A 20482-nucleotide genomic window follows, 5' to 3' on the forward strand; every position below is an offset into this window, starting at 1 on the left:
TTGAAAACAACGCTGGTTCAGTTACTAAGAGAGAAAGAGATTAAGTGGTACCAGCGAGGAAAAACCACTAAAATCCTCTAGGGAGACATGAACACTAAATACTTCCATCTCATTGCAAATGGGAAACACCGAAAAACAAGAATTTTCCAGTTGGAAGATGGAGAAAAAATTATAAAAGGGGACGATGAACTTAAAAAATATATCACTGAATACTATCGTGGTTTGTTTGGCCCTTCTGATGCTAGTCATCTGAACTTGGACGAAAGTAGAAGGGATGACATTCCTCAAGTATCGGTGGCAGAAAAACAGGGTCTAATTGCATCCTTCTCTTTTGAGGAAGTTTGTGAGGCTGTCTTTCAGATGGAACACAACAAAGCGCCTGGTTCGGATGGGCTCCCAGCTGAATTCTATCAAGCCTCTTGGGAAACCATCAAAGTTGATTTGCTAGCATTGTTTGTGGATTTCCATAATGAAAAACTACCTTTGCACAGTCTCAATTTTGGCATCATCACGTTACTTCCAAAAAAGACAGTTACTTCCAAAAAAGACAGAGGCAACAAAAATTCAGCAATATAGGCCAATTTGTCTTCTTAATGTTAGTTTCAAAATTTTCACTAATGTGTCTTGTAACAGATTGTCTCGAATAGCGAATAATATAATCAGGCCTACACAATCTGCTTTCATGCCCAACTGGTACATTTTGGAGGTGGTGGTGATTCTACATGAATTCATGAACTGAAATAAGGCTAATGGAGTCATTCTAAAAATTGACTTCAAAAAAGCCTATGATAAAGTGAACGGGAAATTCCTACAACAAACTCTACGAATGAAAGGTTTTCCCGACAAATGGTGTAAGTGGATTGAGACCTTTGTATCTAGAGGGAGTGTAGGAATCAAAATCAATGATGACGTTGGGAAATTTTTCCAAACAAAGATGGGTTTAAGACAAGGAGATCCGTTGTCGCCTTTGCTATTCAATCTTATTGCAGATATGTTGGCAATTATGATGGCACGGGCGAAACAATATGGACAAGTGTCTGGTCTTATCCCTCATCTCATTGACGACGGCACTTCAATTCTGCAATACGCATATGACACAATTATCTTTTTGGAACACAGTTTTGAGGAGGCTAAAAATATGAAGCTTGTTCTAACCACTTTCGTGCAACTGTCCGGACTCAAGATTAATTATCACAAAAGTGAACTCTTTTGTTTCGGGGAGGCTATGACTATCCAACAAGAATATGTTAATATCTTTGGGTGCCAGATGGGTGAAATTCCCTTCACTTACCTTGGTATACCACCATAGGCGGCGTAGGAACTCTGATTGGAAAGTCATTGAAGATAGATTTGAAAGGAGACTGAATTCATGGAAAAGCAAACTTCTCTCATATGGAGGAAGGCTCACTCTCATTAACTCGGTGCTTAGCAATCTATCAATTTATATGCTTTCTTTCTTTGAAATTTCAAAAGAAGTGGTCAAGAAGCTAGACTTTTATCGATCACATTTCTTTTGGCAAGGGGACGGGCTTAAGAAAAAATATAGATTAACAAAATGGAATGTTGTGTGTAGGCCCAAGGATCAAGGTAGTCTGGGCATCATAGATTTAGAAACACAAAACAAATGCCTCCTTAGCAAATGGCTTTTCAAGCTGGTTAATGAGAATGGTGTTTGGCAGCAATTGCTCAAAAATAAATACCTGGGGTCAAAAACTCTCTCTCAGGTTGAGAAAAAGCCAGGAGACACTTCTGGTCAGGCCTAATGAAGGTAAAGCAACACTTTCTGCAATGGACACAATTCAAAGTTCTAAATGGGAAACAGGTACGTTTCTGGGAGGATACATGGCTGGGCAACACGGCCCTTAAGGATCAATATCCCAATCTATATCACTTGGCACATCGGAAGCATGATACGGTGCACAAGGTATTAGGGGGGATTTGGCAAACATTTCTTTCAGAAGGAATCTGATAAATAATAATAGAAGGGCTTGGTTGGATTTACTAACTAGAACAATCAACATAGAGTTACAGGATAGCCCTGATGTTTGTATCTGGACCCTCCAAAGTAATGGACAGTTCTCGGTGAAGTCCATGTACGCCGCCCTAATGGATGAAAAGGTTCGGCCAATTAACCAATCTTTGTGGAAACTAAAGATCCCGCTCAAAATAAAAGTATTCATTTGGCTTCTCCACAGTGGTGTGATCTTAACTAAAGATTACTTAGCTAGGAGAAACTGGAAGGGTAGTATGCTATATTGTTATTATTCAGATAAGGAGAATATAGCACACCTCTTTTTTAATTGTTCCTCAGCTAGTTTACTTTAGAGGATAATTCACAATACTTTTGGGTTGAGTAGGCCTAACAATGTGAATCATATGTTTGGGTCTTGGCTGTGCGGGCTAATAAAATCATGTAAAAGCTTGGTTTACACAGGGATTGCAGCTTTGTGATGGACGATTTGGCGTTCCAGAAATGATATTGTCTTCCAAAAAACTAAAAACCAAACATCCTTGCAGATCCTTTTCAGGGCCACTTATCTTACAAGAGACAGGGTGATTCTTCACAAGGAGGAGGATTGGGAGGCCATTGCCACTGCTTGCCGCATGCTAGAGACGGTGGCAATGTATTTTTTTGCAATAAACGGGTGGATGTTTAGCAATAGGCTTGACTTGTAATTCTTTCCTTACTCTGTTGTGATAAACATTTGTAATAATTGACCGGATACATCTTCACTAATGTAGAGGCCGGGATTTGACAATTCCTTTATCAAAAAAAGAGAGGCCAGCGTGATAGTCCTGTCGATGCACTATGAGCTCTTTATTCAGTTTTCTATAATCAAAGGGTTTGATACCTGTAAAATATATACAAAAGTTTCAACTCGCTGGTGATGCTTGGAGCATGGATCCTCTGGAAACACCGCAACTCTTGTGTTTTTTATGGATCTGCTCCAAATATTCAGATTGCAATCCAGGCCTTCAAAGACGAAGCAAACCTATGGATTGCAGGAGGCGCTAAAGGCCTTGCTGGATGGATGATTATCTTCATTTACCATGTCCGGCTACATGGATGATTAGAATGTCCAAATTTATTTGCATGCATGCTTCACCAATCAGCCTTCAAATTTTTTAACGCCAGCATCTAGGATTATTTTTGACAGTTAATGACTCATAAGACTAAAGCATACCACAAGCAGATAAATATAAGAATAGATCTATTTGAATTTGTGTTAGAGTGTGAACAAATGAGAGGGAGCATAAAAGTAAGCAATTTCTATCAATTGCGATGTCTTAAAAATTGCTAGCTCGTACATGCATGAGCACATCTTGATAGACAATATTAGGATGTAGAATATGCCATCGTGAGTTAAATAATCTTCACTAATGATTTTTGTTTCAAAATAGACGACCTGCATTTGTTTCCAAAAACACGGCGACACATGAATTTTGTTTCCCCGAATGAGACAACACATGCATTTTTTTTATCTCCTTAGCATGAAGCAAAGAGTAAACATACGTCAACTTTAATTTTAGGATTCAGAATTTATAATACTCGCACCTCTCAAAATTACTAGCATGTACCTCGCGGTTGCGCGTACGGGTCATTGTGCGGGCATATGGCGCATGGCGCGTGTGTGCCCGGTTAGGGACACACGACATGGCATATGGCGTCGGCACTGGACGTACGGGCGTGCGCCAAGGGGGAGCATTCCTGGACATTTGCCTAGTAAGAGTGAGTTGAGCCGACGAGGACGTTGAGTTCTTTGAGAGGGGCTGGACTATGCGGCGTTGGAGGCCAGGGTGTTACACTTAAAGAGGAACCTTTAAATCTGCATCGAAATTACCTATGTGGCTATATGTCTATCATAATAAAAAGTTATCCCAAAATACAACAATTACAAATCTAAATTACTTATTTCTTCCATTGATAATATGAAAAAACTAACCTAAGGTATACATGTATATTATGCCTGTTACCATACAGACACCATGCATGTATGGAGGGAGGAATCGATAAGAATGCCGATTTTCATGTTACACACATACTCCCTACTTCTAAAAAATAAGTCATTCTAAAATTAAAAATTATCGAGAAATAAGTCCCGATTTCCATGTTACACACATACTCCTTACTTCTAAAAAAAGTCATTCTAGGATTAAAAATTATCGAGAAATAAGTCCTTCTGATTTTCTAGTACTTATGTCTCTTAAAATTACTAGACCGTGCGGTAGGTTGGTGGACAAGTAATGTGTAACTGGGACTAGAAAAACTTGCACCAATCCATCGTGATTTATATTCTTTTGTATTTGACTTTTCTGAATGAGACAACACATGTTTTTTTTTGTTCTGTTTTATTTTGAAAGAGACGAAGCAAAGACAGTGAACACAGATACTATATCTTCAAACTTGAAAACCATGAGGCTGAGTACCTTGATTCAACTGAACCAACAAAGCGGCAGAGCAGGTCAGATGATCTTTTGCATGCACGCGCTGCTTATTAGCACATTGCTGCATCTTTCTTAACATCTGATGACATTACTGCTCTGCTAGTCTAGCCGGTTATTGTGTCAGTCTCTCAGAGCAGGGACGATAAAGCTATATATACAGCAAATCTATGATAATTTTGAGACTTCAAATAGGAAGATGCAGTAATCAATAATAGCACACTTGAGGCATGCATGCATGATGGTGCACGGCTTTGATTGCCTTCTTAGTTTTTGCTCAGCTCGTCGACCGACCGGTCGGCCGGTCGCCATGGCACGAGGATGCTGTTGAAGGCTTGAAGCTTTCCTTTCGATTCCATGGGATGTATCGATATGTAGATGCTAATAGCCAATACTATGTATATATAATAAGAAGCTAGTACTAGCTAGCTAGATGCTGATCTTGCCGATGAGCGGCATGCCGATGGCGGTGACGACGAGCGTGGACGGGACGCCGAACACGACGTGGCTCCAGAAGGTGAGGTCGTGGGCGTTGCGCGGCGCGCGGCGCGCCTGCTCGCACACGATCAGGTTCGCCGCCGACCCCAGCAGCGACAGGTTGCCCGCCACCGTGCTCACCCACGCCAGCAGCAGCCACGACCGCGTCACCGCCGCCGCCGAGATCGACGCCGCCACCTCGTCCCCCATCAGCAGCACTGAGTAATATATCATATTAATTATTGCATATCATCAATCGTGTCAGAGGAAACGGCGACGAACATTAGTGCTTAACGAGCTGGTCTCGACATGTACACTTTCAGACAAAACGATACTAGTAGATATTATTTCCAATATATATCCGCTGACCAGAAGCTTAATTAATTACCAGTTTACCACTAGCTAGTTTAGTGCAGTTTTAATTATATACTATGTACGTACTAGTATTAACTAATTTACCAGTTGGCACGTTGGAGGCGAGGTTGGAGAGGAGCAGGATGATGAGGGAGAGCACGGTGACGCCGCTGCCGTGGTTGATCTTGGCGTAGGGCGCCATGAAGTTCCAGATGGCCCCCGGGAGGCCCGTCTTGTTGAACCCGCTCACCGTCACGAACATCCCCGAGAAGAAGACCAGCAGCGAGTAGGACACCTGCAGCAGAGATCACAACATGAGACGTGCCGTGCCCGTGCATGCCCACCGCGTGTCGCTCTCCCGTGCATTCCTCTAGCTGGCCAGCGGGATGTATGGGACAAATTAATAATACCTTGTCGAGGCACGGCTCGGCGTCGCGGAAGTCGACGACGACGAGCGCGATGGCGGTGGTGATGGCGGTCCACGACATGTTGAGCCCGAGCATGTAGGCGACGAGCATGCCGACGGTGACCACGTACGCGAAGCTCTTGAGGAACAGCTTCCGCCGCTGCTCCGAGCACTGCATGAACCACCGGTGCTTGGTCGAGATGTTCTCCGACATCACCGAGTCCGCGTCGTGGCCGTTGCCGTTGCCGTTCTGGCGGTGGCGCAGGCCGGCGCCGTTGGCGGAGGCGGGGCTGGCGCCGCACTTGAGCGAGAGCACCGAGGCCGGCGACCGCCCCTCCTCGGCGGCCTCCATCTCCTTCCCGGCGGCCGCCTCGTCGGGGCTGGCGCCCTCGAGGTCCTTCCAGTACATGCAGAGCAGCATGACCGTGTTGACGCCCATCCCGGCGAGCATGGCCGGCAGGATGCCGAAGAGGAAGCGGAGGAAGGTGATCCTGCTGTTGAAGGCGATGACTAGGTTCTGCGGGTTGCCGATGGGCGTGGCGCTGGACCCGATGTTGGCGCTGGTGGCGAGCGCCAGTAGGAAGGGTTTGGCGGGGAGGTTGCGCTCGGCGGCGAGCTCGAGCACGAACTCGGTGAGCACGACGCAGCAGGTGTCGTTGGTGAAGAGCGCGCTGGCGAGCGCGGTGACGACGCAGACGCGGCAGAGCAGGTCGCGGCCGCCCCGGCTGCGCCACGCCAGCAGCGCGCCCAGGTGCTTGAACATGCCGGCGCCCTTGAGGTACCCGCCCACCACCATGGTGGCGAAGAGCAGGCCCAGGATGGGGAGGTCGATGGAGGCGTACGCGTCGTCGGGGCTGATCACGTGGAACACGATCATGAGCACCGCGCCCAGCAGCGCCCCCGCCGTGCGCCCGATCGGCAGGAACGGCACCGACGGGAACACCGCCAGCATCCAGAACACCCCGAACGCCAGCGAGCCCAGCACCACCGTGGGCAGAGGCGCCAGCTCAGTCATGGCTGCTCGATCTCGATCTCCCTGACCCTGAGGCAGTCCTTGGAACAGGCTAGCTAGTGCCTCTTGCTCTCTCACTAGCTAGTAGCTACTGGAGCTCTCTGCTCTGACGAAGCAGAGGGGATGGCTCACCTGAGGTTTAAGTAGTGCAGAGGGAGAACGCTTTCCAGGCAGAGCTGACGTCAAATATCTTGGAGGAGCTAAGCTAGGGAGGTAGCTACAGCAAGCTGCTTACATTACACGGCAAAATGCCATGTCAAATTCAACGAGACCAGCAAATGATCTGCACTGCATACATGTAAGCACTAAGCACGCACTTTCTATATAAGCTAGTACTAGCTAACTTCACATCGCGCTTGCTAAATTACTACTACTAGCTCGACATGCAATCCTTCCTCTCTACGTATAGAGAATAGAGTACACTACACACTACAGTCTGGTGAGAGACTGAGAGTAGACTTAACTGCATGTATACAAGTATGCTGTATGCGTGTGACGTCATCCGTCAAGAGGATTTTGCCTGCAACTGCAATCCTAGGCTGCCACGTGGGCAGATATTCTTTGGGTGCCTTTGTGGGCCCTCTGTACACGTAGGCCGAACCTGACAGTGGATTCAGCTATATATGTGCAATCGCGCAGCTGTCAATATAAAATACTCCGAACCTTAGTGCTAATTTCAGGTCAGGCCTTAGTAAAAATACTAGTGTCATTAGTAAGCTGATCAACTTGGTTTGGTGGTGCCCTCTTGCTTTAGGTAAGCATCAGCATCGTAGGCTTCAGGATATGATTAAGATTTAAGCCTGATTGATATCAATTGTGTGCTTTTGGTTGCCCAAGCTACAACAGCCAACGATTCTGTGATACGCATGTGCAGTAGTGGCCGATGCTTTGGGGTGCAGTTACATGCATGCATGCATACTCATTGTTTGAACATTTTGCTACTAGCTAAATATAGCTGTGGCTAGTGGTCAACTGGTCATCCATGACATAATTGTGGCTCCTGGAGGGAGCTTATTCCATTAACATCAAAAGTTTGTTCAAGCTTCAGAGTTCAGTCTAAGGTGGCCATTTCATGATAAGTTAAAAATCAAGGGGACCCGGTGGCTTTTCACCCTGTGGTTATTTGTTGGAGAGAAAACAAAAGGAGTCGCTATATATTTTGGTTTTAGTACAAGAAAAAGGCATTTTGCTCAAGAAAAATCAAGTACAGAAAAGAGTGTAGAGGCACTGCCCAGTGCCAGGACTTGTTCAGATACTTAGAATATAAAAGGTGGTGATGATATCCTCCCCAACTGGCCATTTGTGTTGTAGTACTAACTAAACTTTGGGTGCTAATCCGACACAAACATGTTACGACGACTTAGGAAGCAGCAGCAACACCTATAGGCTGCTTGTGTAAACATATATATGTAGGAACTAAAATGGAAAGGGATCGGAGCATATTTTACACCTATAGGCTGCTTGTTCTTTCCTTTGTGCCGGCACTAGCGCTATATATTTCACGGGCAGAGTTGGGTGCTACAAGCACTAGCTAGGCGGCTAGTACTGGCACACAACTCGGCACCATGGTACAGTGCTACTTTCATCCCATTCAAAATACATGTTGCTTTAGGATTCTGGCATGTTAACCTTTTTGTACTTTATTTGACCATTAACAGATTATGATATTAGGAATTGTTTAGATCGGCAGTGCACGATAACATGTCAGTATGCTACTCAATTTATCATGTCAAATGCTTATTCAGTGACCTATAATAATATCTTTTATAGAAGTTGCTGGTTCAAGTGTAATTTTACTATCCATAGCGTAAACATCATATACCGCACCTACTAGCTCACCGTCACATCAGGAACAGAGCAATGGCCAATGCCCAGCCGCCAGCACATGCATGGAAAGGAGATTAGTGCATGATTACATCCCAAGCGAAGAAGATTAAAGTGGTATCCAAATTAGCCGCGGGCGTTGTCTGGTACCACTGGCATTGGACAGCAAAGACAGCAGCCAAAAGAAAACACCAGTCACTTTTCGATCGGGTATCCTCTTTCGTTCAGAATCTATCTATTATCTTATTATTTGACCAACAAACGGAGTCTCCACGTTCGCTCTCAAAGCTTAGAAATTCCCACATTAATCGGAAAAAATAGAAAAATAAAAATTACCCACCACTGCCATTACGATAAAAACTAGCCTAAAATACCCCTGTGTCTAATTAAAAATCACCCACCAATGCCATTATGAAAAATTAAAAATAAAATACCATTTTGCTATGTATCAGTTACAAATCTATATTATTAATAAACACTAAATCTATGTTATAAAACAAAAATAAAATAATTATATGTATAATATTACTAAAGCTCAACAAAATCAAATTGTTATTATAGGTAAATCATATTTCAATTGTTTTAACCAAAAATAAGATCTAATTTACGATAATGAACATGGTGATGTATGGTAAAAATTAATATAATCTTTAAGTAAGAATACAACGACATGTAAGTTTTTGAATTTTTAATACTAGCCGCGCATTTGCGCAGGCTATACGCCTAGTTATCTTATTATTTGGCCAACAAACGGAGCTTCCACGTTCGCTCTCAAAGCTTAGAAATTTCCACGTTAATCGGAGAAAAATAGAAAAATAAAAATTACTCACCACTGCCATTATGATAAAATTAGCCTAAAATACCCACGTACCTACCATTATGAAAAAATAAATATAAAATATCATTTAGCTATGTATCAGTTACAAACATATACTATTAATAAAAACTAAAGCTAACAACAATCAATCAAAATAAAATAAAAATAAAAAATAAATATATGCATAATATTATTAAAGCTCAACAAATAAAATTGTTATTATATGTAGATCATATTTGAATTGTTTTAACCAAAAATAAGATATAATTTACGATAATGAACAGGGTGATGTATGGTAAAAAATTAGTATAATCTTATACAACGACATGCAATTTTTTGAGTTTTCAATACTAGCCGCGCAAATGCGCGAGCTATATGCCTAGTTTTTCTTAGATCTACTGCATGCTGGAGAAGGCAAATTTCTGATCGCATGTTCCGGCAACATTGACAGCAAATTTTGTGGACGCAAGGGGATCGGAGGGTGTCAAAAGTAGGATCAGTTAAAATTGATCAGGCAAAGCGACAGGGCATTACAGGGCCTGCTGCTCTAGCAGTGTGCCAATGGATCTCAACGGCATGCAATCTGATCCAGGGCAGGGTCACACTGACAAGTTGCACGCCACTGAGCAAGCACCACAATATGCAGGGCGTCTCTTCCCGGGCTCTTCGATTTTACAAGGAGGAAACAGGGCAAGACAGCCGTTGCTGACGGCTAGAACATCGACATGTACTCGCAAAAAGAAATGGGCCAGCTCTACACTGGTGTAACTTTATTTGTGTTGTTTCGACGTGCTCGGCTGTCGCCCCTAATGGGTGTCAGTGTTCTCTTCATCAAATTATGTACTCCACTTTTCTGTCAACTGAGTAATCGTGCTTATTATTGGCCTGGTGCATCCATCAAATCTTGATCAAGATCTAGTCCAATGCATGCATGCTTGGCCCATTCCACTGATGCCTTGTATAATGGATGCAAGTGACGATGCCAAAGAGAGCAGCAGTGAGTCTGTTAGCTAGTTCATTTTTATTCGATTTTAACTGCTTCGAAATCCGGGTTTAATTTGCTCAACTAAGTGAATTTTGGGTCGGCCTAGATGCGCGCCTGAGGCACTTTGCATCCTAATCACGACGGCGACACATAAATGTATAGGACTGTTTATCTCTTTTTGATTGTTTGGAAAAAAGTTTTACCAATCTTACTATTTAATGTTATTGTATTAAACTAAAATAAATCGAAGCAAAACTGATATTCAAACATAATACATGTGTTATTTTATCTTAAAGGGGTTTTCCTTCTTTTAAGTTGGAACATTCAGTTTTTTGACGCACAGCATGTTCAGTATAAAGTTTCAAACTAGTAAGTTGACTGTCGTCCCAGGCAATCATATATACTTGTCCATATAGGAGCAAAAGATAAGTCCAATCAATCGTATTAGATTAGTACTAACCGTAACCGAGCAAGAACCTTTAGCAACGTAAGTCCTAATTGCTCTCGTAGTGCAAAGATTAGGTGAGAGAGCTCTAACAGCCAATTACCTGCAAGGCCGCGCGCTGCAGATTGACTGATCGGATCGTGATCGATTTGAGACAAATAAAAACAGCTGACACGGACTGAAAGCCCTATCCGATCCCTAGCCTATGCTGGGGTTTCAAAAACCTTTTTATCTCGACTGACAGTCTATTTGGTTAGCACGGGCTTTAGACCCTGTTTAGTTCCAAAAAAATTTACACAGTACCTGTCATATCGAATCTTTGGACACATACATGGAGCATTAAATGCAGTTGAAAAAATAACTAATTATACAGTCTAACTGATTAGTACGAGCTGAATTTTTTAAATCTAAATAGTTTATAATTGGACCTTATTTGTCAAGTAACAATGAAATGTGCTACAGTACCAAAACTCAATTTTTTCACTAACTAAACACACCCTTACAGTGCAGCATGCGTGTTATCTGACCATGCCAATTCTACCACGCTCTGTTTTGCCCCGTACGGGACGCGAGAGCTAGCCTGCAGTCAGTTTCTGCACCTCCAGCCAGCAGGTTAGCATGCAGCAGTTAGCTAGGTGAGGCTGATGAGCTAGTGATGCGCGCGCTAGTATCCAATTTGCTGGCCAAGTGCGCGTGCCACTTCTTTCGTTTGCGTCTCGTGCTTCTCTCTCCCATCTCTAGGTACTACTAGTATCATTCATTAGCTGGGAAACGAAAAAGATGAAGCATGTATGGTGAACTCTGTATGCATGGTTGGACCTTTTAGGTATACTACATTACTACTTACGCCACACATTCCCTCAAGGTTGGATTTTGACTTTGAGCACATGGCATTGAGAAAGGGGAAGCATGCGTGGCACTTCTGTTTGTTGTGCCCAATGCTGCGAAAGGCTTTCTAGCTGACTTGGTTAGATGGCCTCGGTAGCACTCCTCGATCCTAGGTTCGACTCCTGATGGGAGCGAATTTCATTCTGATGTTAAAAAACTCTTCCTTGCTGGCTAGAGAAGCTAGAGTTCATGGAATTTTCTCAGTCGGGAAGCCAAAATCGCTTCCTCTTAATGAAAAACGGCAGACCGCCATACCTCCTCCGGTCGAGTGTTATGCCCAATGCTCTTCTTTAATTTTTCATGTTAAAGGAACCTAATTCAGACATGGTCCAAATAACCTTCTTTTAGTGGTAGTTGGACAGAATCCGTTATACAAGCTTAGGCCCTGCGCCCGCTTGGATCCAAACATGACCTTAGAGACCCGCCAGCAATTTTCAGCCAACCGCTTGATCGCGCTTGGCTGTATATTTTGGCATATGGGGCGTGTTTGGGAGGGCTTTAAAAGCAGCTCCGGCTCCGGCTTCAACTGCAGCTCCGGCTCCGGCTTCAACTGAAGCCCTCCCAAACAGTTTTTTTGGGACCGGCTTCAGTGGTGAAGTTGGGCATGAAGCCATTTTCGGCTTCCACTGGCATGGTGAAGCCGCAAAATCATGGCTTCACCAGTTTTATGGACGACTTCCACCTCGGTGGAAGCAAAGTCGAAACAGAGAAGTCGTTTTGCCAAACGTTTTTCAAAACGGCTCTGACTCCACCCGAGAAGCCGCTCCACCAGAGGAGCCAAAGCCGGAGCTGTTTTTGGAGGAGTCGGAGCCCTGACAAACAGGCTCGTAATTAGGATTTTCTCTAACATATGTAACAGTTCAATTTCTATAGTAAAACTATCGACGAAGCAACACGACTCTCGAGTGAAGCTATTGGGTAGATGTACGTTTTTCAATTCATTTGCTAGCAGCGATCAATCCTTTAATTTCGATCAGTCTTAGGGGGTGTCGTGGCGAAATGGGACTTTCCAATTGAAAAGGTTGCCGAATTCTGTCATTTCTATAGTTTCTTTTCTGAATTGCAAGTGTTCCATTTAGAACAGCTCGTGTTCAAATAAAAGAAGCCCAAAAAATGATATAGTTCTTAAATTTTGTTGTGAATAGTAAATATATGCCCGTGCATCACCTTGATCAAAGATCTCGTACAGGTCATGGGTGATTTTTCTTTTTCTACGATGAGTTTTCTTCGATAAGAATTTTGTTGTGTTTCGATCACATTCTCATTATATTCAAGTCCGTTTGGGTTCAATCAATACAGTGTTAATTTGGTTCTAATTATATACATTTTGGGTCCACCTGTCGGTGATACATGTTGGATCAAACCAAAATTTCTGATGGAAACATTACATGTTTTATAAATAAAGTAAAGATAAAGATTGAATCATATCATGAGCATGCGATGGCTAAGAGCGTTTTATACAAGTTCCTCTAGTCATTAAAAATAGCATTCGTTCAGACAAATAAAACAGATATACTCCCTCCATCTTTCATTGAAGGGTTTAAATTTTGTAAACAAAAGTAAAGCATTCTAGAGTCCTTTGGATAAAAAGATATGGTAATTTTCTTGATTTTGGTGCTAGTTTTGTAAAAAAAAATCAATTGTGGTGGGTCGTTGGAGTAAAAGAGGCATGCTAATTTCTTTGATTTTAGTGCGTGGACTAAAAATTAAGCAATTAATTAACTGAACAACACACTAATGAGAGGTACATATGTCTTTTTTCTACTTCCATAATCTGCGTGCAAAAATCTAGTAGGGAGTAGTATGGAACAAGTTCTTTCTCTTATCCAAAACTTGATCTTTAAACGACGGGTAGTAGCACTAGATTTCTTAGCACATGCTGCCAGCAGGCTGGCACGTAATCGCTGAACGAAATTCCTGCAGTGCGCAGAGAGAACTCGAATGCGAATCCTTCCGTGGGGAGTCAAAGGGCGAACCGAAAGCAAAAGCAGCGCGTCGGAGCACGGCTTTCGAAGCACCCACCTCAGCCATCAAGCAGTGGCCTGTGGCCATCTCTTTTCATCTTTGATTCTTTTCCCGCCAAGAAAGCCTACTGCACATGGAGTGTACACACACACCTCCTCGGATGATCTCGTCCTCTATACAAGGCCGCCGCAGACATGATCGATGCATTCGCAGCAACCGCAACTGCCACATCCTCGCCAGGTAAAGCTAGCTAGCGGCAGCAGCAGCGAACGCAACAATGCCGGCGGCGGAGGCGGCGGCGTGGAGGGACGGCGCGCAGAGCGGGCACGCCCGGCGGGTGGCCGTGCTCCGCTGCATCGTCGCGTCGATGGTGGTCACCGTCCTCCTCGCGGGGCTCGCCGTGCTCATCTTCTGGCTGGTGGTCCGGCCGAAGCCCATCGACTACGCCGTGACCCGCGCCGCCGTTCGCCACTTCAACGTCACGCCGCCGCCCGGCGCCACGGTCAACGCGACGTTCTACCTCACGTTCGCGGCGCACAACCCGAACCGGCGCGTGTCCATCCTCTACGAGTGGGTGGAGTTCCGCGTGCTCTACGGCGAGTCCGCGCAGCTCGCGGTGCAGGACGCGTCGGCGTTCCGGCAGCCGCGGCGCAACGAGACGCGGCTGGACGTGCGCGCCGTGGCGCGGTCGGCGCCCGTCGGGGAGCAGGCCGCGCGGGAGCTGCGGCACGACCTCGCGGCGGGCGCGGTGGGCGTCGACGTCCGGATGCGCGCGCGCGCCCAGTTCAAGGTCGCCGGCGTCAGGTCCAGGAGCTACAGCCTGGAGGCCTTCTGCTCGCCCGTCGTCGTCGGCCTGTCGCCGTCGGCGGCGCGGTCGTTCCAGAGCGTGCCGTGCGACGTCGCCGTCTCGTGAGGGAGGCGACATGCTTAGTGCTTTGCAGGATCACCACTAGCTGAGCGTGGCGTGTTGTAAAAAATCTTGGCCGCCTGAATGTTGGATTCATGCATGGTTTGTTAGGCTGTGTTGACTCCTGAGATCGATGTGCCTTGTAAATCAAGCTAGCTCTACCTCTACTAGATGCTGCCTTCTTTCCCTTTCCGTTTTTCAAATCGGGGTGTGTTTAGTTGGTGAAAAAGTTTGGATTTCGATACTGTAGCACATTTCATTGTTACTTGATAAATAATGTCCAATTATGGACTAATTAGGCTTAAAAGATTCAGCTCGTGATAATCAGTTAGGCTGTGTAATTAGTTATTTTTTTCAACTACATTTAATGCTTTATGCATGTGTTCAAAACTTCGATGTAACCGACACTGTACAAACTATTTTGAGAACTAAACACCCTCGTGTTGTGCTGATGAGCTTTTTGCCACGTTTTATATATTACCATGGCTTGCTGCGAGTGCCATCGGGAGAGTTGCATTAATTGCTAGCCCCTCTTGTTCAATGTATTATCCCAAACAATTCACGCTTTCTATTTGTTTATTCAGGCTGCGTTTAGTTCCAAAAAAATTTGTGCAGTACTCATCACATCGAATTTTCGGACACATGTATGGAGCATTAAATGCAGTTGAAAAAAAATAACTATTACATAGTCTAACTGATTCCTACGAGATGAATCTAATGATGCTAATTAATCTATGATTGGACATTAGTTGTCAAATAACAACGAAATATGCTACAGTAGCCAAACCCAAACTTTTTCACCAACTAAACACCCCCTCATGTGAAATCGTTGAACTTGGTGGCACTAGTATATCTGATGAAAACCTGGTGCCTTTTGTCACTTTGGTCTGGCCACTGTCCCTGCCCTGCAGCTGCATTCGTCAAGTGTGGCTTTCGGGTCCTAATAATTCCTAAAGTGAAAAATACTAGCATAGGCCCCCCTTTAACTTTATTGCTTTAATCCCCCCTTTGGAGTCTTCTGTGGTAATAAAGCAGGGATCGGAGGTACCATAAAAGAGAGCAGTCACCACTTGCTACATGCTCCTCGTGGTGGCAGAAACCTGTTGCCTCTTCTTCATCCAGAGAATGCCCGGTAGCCAGCCTTGCGGTACTAGCTAGGACAGATCCATAGCGGCCGAATACCTGAACAAATGCCTTCTACTGCATCCTCAGTGCTCAGAAAACGCTCGATCGCGTGCGCGGTCCGCGACACCATCATCGATCGCCTCGGTCGATCCGATCGGCTCGCTTGACGCTAATGCGTTCCGGCGCACGCAGCACTTGCTGGGAGATGGATCGAGGTAACAGAAGAAGCAGACGGCTATAGCCCCTCGTTGCCGGGGCGTGTGCCAGCACTAACGTTTCCTCTTGGGTCATCAGCTCCCTGTCCTGTACATGCGTGTTTCTTCATCGATCTTCTTTTCCTCGACACGGTTGACGTCGGTCAGTTAGTGGCTGTGTGAGAGAAGTGCTTGTTTAGATGCACTCAAAATTCCAAAACTTTATAAGATTCTCCATCACATCGAATCTTTGAACGCATATATGAAGTATTAAATATAGCTAAACAAAATAATTAATTACACAGTTTGATTATAATTTGCGAGACGAATCTTTTGAACCTAGTTGACCCATAACAAGATAATAATTACCAAATATAAATGAAAATGCTACAGTACTTTACACCCAAAATTTTTGGCATCTAAACAAGGCCGAATTCTCTCTTGTTTTTTCCGTGGCTTCCATCATATCCCCAGATTGAAAATTTTCGTCAGGGTGGAAACCTGAAATAAAAGGCCGATCGATCGACAGCTTGTCCTGGAATGCAGTAGTACAGGATGTTCATGGGGTCATGGTGCAGCGACATGAGCTAGCTAAGTGTATTGTAGTACCCGGACTTTCAGAAAGCGGGTGATAAAAAGCCTGGAGATTTTTGTTTGAATCGGGGTACGGTGATGGCGCCCGATGGTGACCTTTGCTGCGATCGCAGTAGTGGCATGCTGAGTGGGCGTATCCGCGTACGGTGTGGACTTGTGGCGACTAGTTCTCTCTCGAGTCCCTGAAATCATCTTTGATGAAGCGAGACATATACTCCCTCCGTTTCAAATTATAAATCATTTCAAAAATCTTAGAGAGTCAAACCATCTCAAAATTTGACCAAAATTATAGAGAGAAACACAAAGATTTATGACATCAAATAGGTATACTATGAAAATATAGCTAACAAATAATCTAATGATACTTAATTGGCATCATAAATGTTACTATCTTGTTATATAGATTTGGTCAAATTTGAAAAACTTTGACTCTCTAAGATTCTTGGAATGACTTATAATTTGAAACGGATGAAGTATATGTCTGGGTTCTGCAGTAATCCGTCTCAAATTTTATTATCTCTTCTATAAAATCGAGTGCGAAGAAGAGCCCGAGTGGATGTTGTATGGACGTTCATAATTTCTGAATATATTTGAAGTACGTATTCATTTCTCTCCTATCTACAGTATTTTCTTTTCTTTTCTTCATCACAAGTCGATGCGGTCGGGATGATGCACACATGACACAAACGCGTTAGACCATTCCCAACCCTTCTACTATGATGGTGTCCATAGAATTAATAAGAGTGTCATGTAAGCAATTTGGTAATGTGGCAATAGAGTTAATGAGAGAAAGCTAGACATGATTCCTTATGCAAGACACTATATCTACACAAGAACCAAAAAAAGGAGAATAGTGATAGGATGAGGCAAGGAAAGAGAAGAGAGGGGATTGGATGAGATTTATTTATTATAGAAACTATGCATTGGGAAAGTAGTATCTATGTGTATAGTTTTTTACTTCCTTTTTTCTTCAGATACCACTTTTTTTAGAAACTTCATTAGACACCATCTAATAAGACACTATGGGTTGGGGATTATCTTAACCAGGAGGGGGGCCTTGCCTATTATTAGAAGAATTTTGTGTAGACAAAATGTGTGGTCAAAAGTCCAATTCCATTGATATCAAGGATTACAATATATAGGGAGATTTACAATGTCACTAACTTCAGGAATTGTAACTCTTGTAACAGCAGCAATAAAGATGATTTATTGCCATGAAATGGCTGTTAGCATAGCCTTAACCATGGCTGTTAGCCTAGCCTTAACCATGGCCTTAACTATGTTTCATGGCCTCCATTTGTAACAGCTCATTTGATGAGATCAAATAAAGCTTCTGTAACACTCCCCCTTTTGATCAAATCCATCTTGGGATCAACATATGCTTAAATTCCTTTTAAAAACCCTGTGGGAAAAAAATAGGAATAATATGAATGATTATTACTCTGCCATAAACCTGCAAGGTTTAGGGAGTAATGTATATGCCTTGATTTTATCTCTAGAAAAACCCCTGTGGGGAAAACATGAGATAAGACATATGCTTGTATTGAACATTGTCTCATTAAAAACTTTGAATGAGAAAACATGATAGTAAAACTCATCAAAGAAAAGAGTGCAATGTGAAGCGTTTAGCTGGGTCCATCATTCAGAGAGTCTCCCCCTGAAACTTGCAAGTCTTTGAGCCGTCTCATACCGATTCCCTTAACACATTTCTCAAATATGGAAGTAGGCAGGGATTTGGTGAAGAGATCTGCTAGATTATCACAAGACTTTGTTCATAAGATATTTATCTCTCCACTTTGCTGAAGCTCATGGGGATAAAACAACTTAGGTGCAATATGTTTGGTAATATTGCTTTTGATGTAACCTTTTTGCATCTGTGTAATACAAGCGGCATTATCTTCATAGATAATGGTAGGTGATTCTGCGGAATCAATACCACAAGATTTCTCAATGTGGTTTATCATTCTGCGGAGCCACACGAATTCACGTGATGCCTCAAATAGTGCAATAATCTCAGAATGATTTGTAGAGGTAGCCACTAAGGTTTGTTTAGATGACTTCCATGATAAAGTGGTTCCTCCGTGAAGGAACACAAAACCTGCCTATGATCTGACATTGTGGGGATCAGACAAATAGCCAGCATCAGTGTATCCAACTAAGCTAGGATCATTGGTTTTCTGAAAGAATAAGCCAAGATCCTTAGTACCATTCAGGTATCTAAGGATTTGTTTTTCTCCGGTCCAATGACGCTTAGTCGGGGCAGCACTATGTCTTGCTAACAGATTCACTGCAAATGCAATGTCAGGCCTGGTACTGTTTGCAAGGTACATTAGTGCTCCGATGAGATTGAGATAAGGATATTCTGATCCTAATATCTCTTCTCCTTACTCCCGTGGTCGGAAAATGTCATTTTCCTTATCGAGAGATCGAACAACCATGGGAGTTTTATTTGGATATGCTTTGTCCATATTGAATTTCTCCAATAGTTTCTGGACATAGACAGATTGGTGCACTAAAATTTCTGAGTGAAGGTGCTCGATTTGCAAACCTAAGCAAAATTTGGTTTTACCCAAATCCTTCATCTCAAATTCCGTCTTAAGATGTTTGCGGGCTTCATCAATATCTTGTGTGTTGACAATGATATTCAAATCATCTACATACACTGATATAATGCAAAATCCTGTGGAGGATCTTTTTATGAAGACGCACGGGCAATCATCATTATTGGAGTAACCCTTTTGCAAAAGGTACTCACTTAGTCGGTTGTACCACATCCTTCCCGACTGCTTAAGACCATAGAGTGATCTTTTGAGCTTTACACAATACATATTGCGATTTGCGCTTTTATTCGGTATTGGGATCCCATCGGGGACCTTCATATATATATATATATATATATATATATATATATATATATATATATATATATATATATATATATATATATATATATATATATATATATATATATCCGAATCTAGTGACCCATATAAATATGCTGTCACGACATCCATCAACTGCATAGATAGATGTTTTTGAGTTGCCAACGAAATCAAATATCGGAACGTAATTCCACTCATAACTAGAGAATATGTTTCATTGAAATCAATGCCGGGTCTCTGCGTGAACCCTTGTGCTACAAGCCTCGCCTTGTATCTCACCACCTCATTGTTCTCGTTCCGCTTCCGGACGAAAACCCATTTAAAACCCACAGGGAAGGTTTTTGGAGGTGTAGGTATCACTGATGAGAATACCTCTCTTTTATTGAGCGAGGCTAACTCTACTTCAATTGCTTCCTTCCATTTGTTACAGTCCGAGCATTTCTTACACTCTACCATGGATTTTGGATCTAGATCGTTTTGGATGGTTTCTGCAATTGATGAGGCAAAGTATATGTCGACAATTATAGTCTTACGATCGAATGATTCTCTAGAATCAACATAGTTTATGGAAATTTCATGTACCCCATTTGTCGGTTCGGTATTTCCCAATACGACAGTGTCAGGGTGTTCCAATGTCCCATCATCAGAAATTGAGTGCACTGTTGATGTGGGAGGTGGATTGGGTAAATCCACTTGGTGTCTCTCAACTTGAGGTTGAGTTTCATTTACTATGTCAAAGGATTGTTTCCTCTGTTTTCTCGTGCGCTTGCGAGGGTTTGCCGTACTTCCCCCACTCTCTTTTGAGATAGGGAGTTGAATAGTTTTATTTGGTACCTCTACTCTTTCCGGCACATTCCTTGCAGGAATGAATGATTTTGTGACACCTTTACTCACAGTAAATTAGTCTGGCAAATTATTTGCAGCATTCGGCAAATTAATGATTCTTTGAACTTGTAGTTCAGATTCTGTGGTATGAGGATCCTCTTTTAGGTTGTCAAAGGCATCCCAATTTATTTCCGGGCATTCAGTGTGGTACTTGAATTCTCCCCCTAATGCCGGAAAATGTTCTTCATTGAAGATACAGTCAGCATACCGGGCTGTGAGCAAATCCCCTGTAAGGGGCTCCAGGTATTTAATGATCAACAGAGATAAATACCCCACGTA

The 20482-nt window shown here is 43.3% G+C and overlaps 2 protein-coding genes across 2 annotated transcripts; one reads left to right on the top strand and one right to left on the bottom strand.

The window, feature by feature from the left end:
• Window positions 1-4386: 4386 nt before the first annotated feature.
• Window positions 4387-6893, bottom strand: LOC120693075 (silicon efflux transporter LSI3-like). Its single transcript, XM_039976477.1, has 3 exons — window positions 5685-6893; window positions 5380-5569; window positions 4387-5138 (listed from the first exon to the last, which is right to left on the bottom strand). Exons 1-3 carry the CDS (start codon window positions 6693-6695, stop codon window positions 4873-4875), a joined length of 1467 nt encoding a protein of 488 aa, XP_039832411.1. The 5' UTR covers window positions 6696-6893; the 3' UTR covers window positions 4387-4872.
• Window positions 6894-13763: 6870 nt separating this feature from the next.
• LOC120691334 (NDR1/HIN1-like protein 10) lies at window positions 13764-14975 on the top strand. Its single transcript, XM_039974375.1, has one exon. It carries the CDS (start codon window positions 13894-13896, stop codon window positions 14527-14529), a length of 636 nt encoding a protein of 211 aa, XP_039830309.1. The 5' UTR covers window positions 13764-13893; the 3' UTR covers window positions 14530-14975.
• The last annotated feature ends 5507 nt before the right edge of the window (window positions 14976-20482 follow it).

This window comes from Panicum virgatum, chromosome 9N (genome assembly GCF_016808335.1).
Source record: "Panicum virgatum strain AP13 chromosome 9N, P.virgatum_v5, whole genome shotgun sequence".
Taxonomy (NCBI): Eukaryota; Viridiplantae; Streptophyta; class Magnoliopsida; order Poales; family Poaceae; genus Panicum; species Panicum virgatum.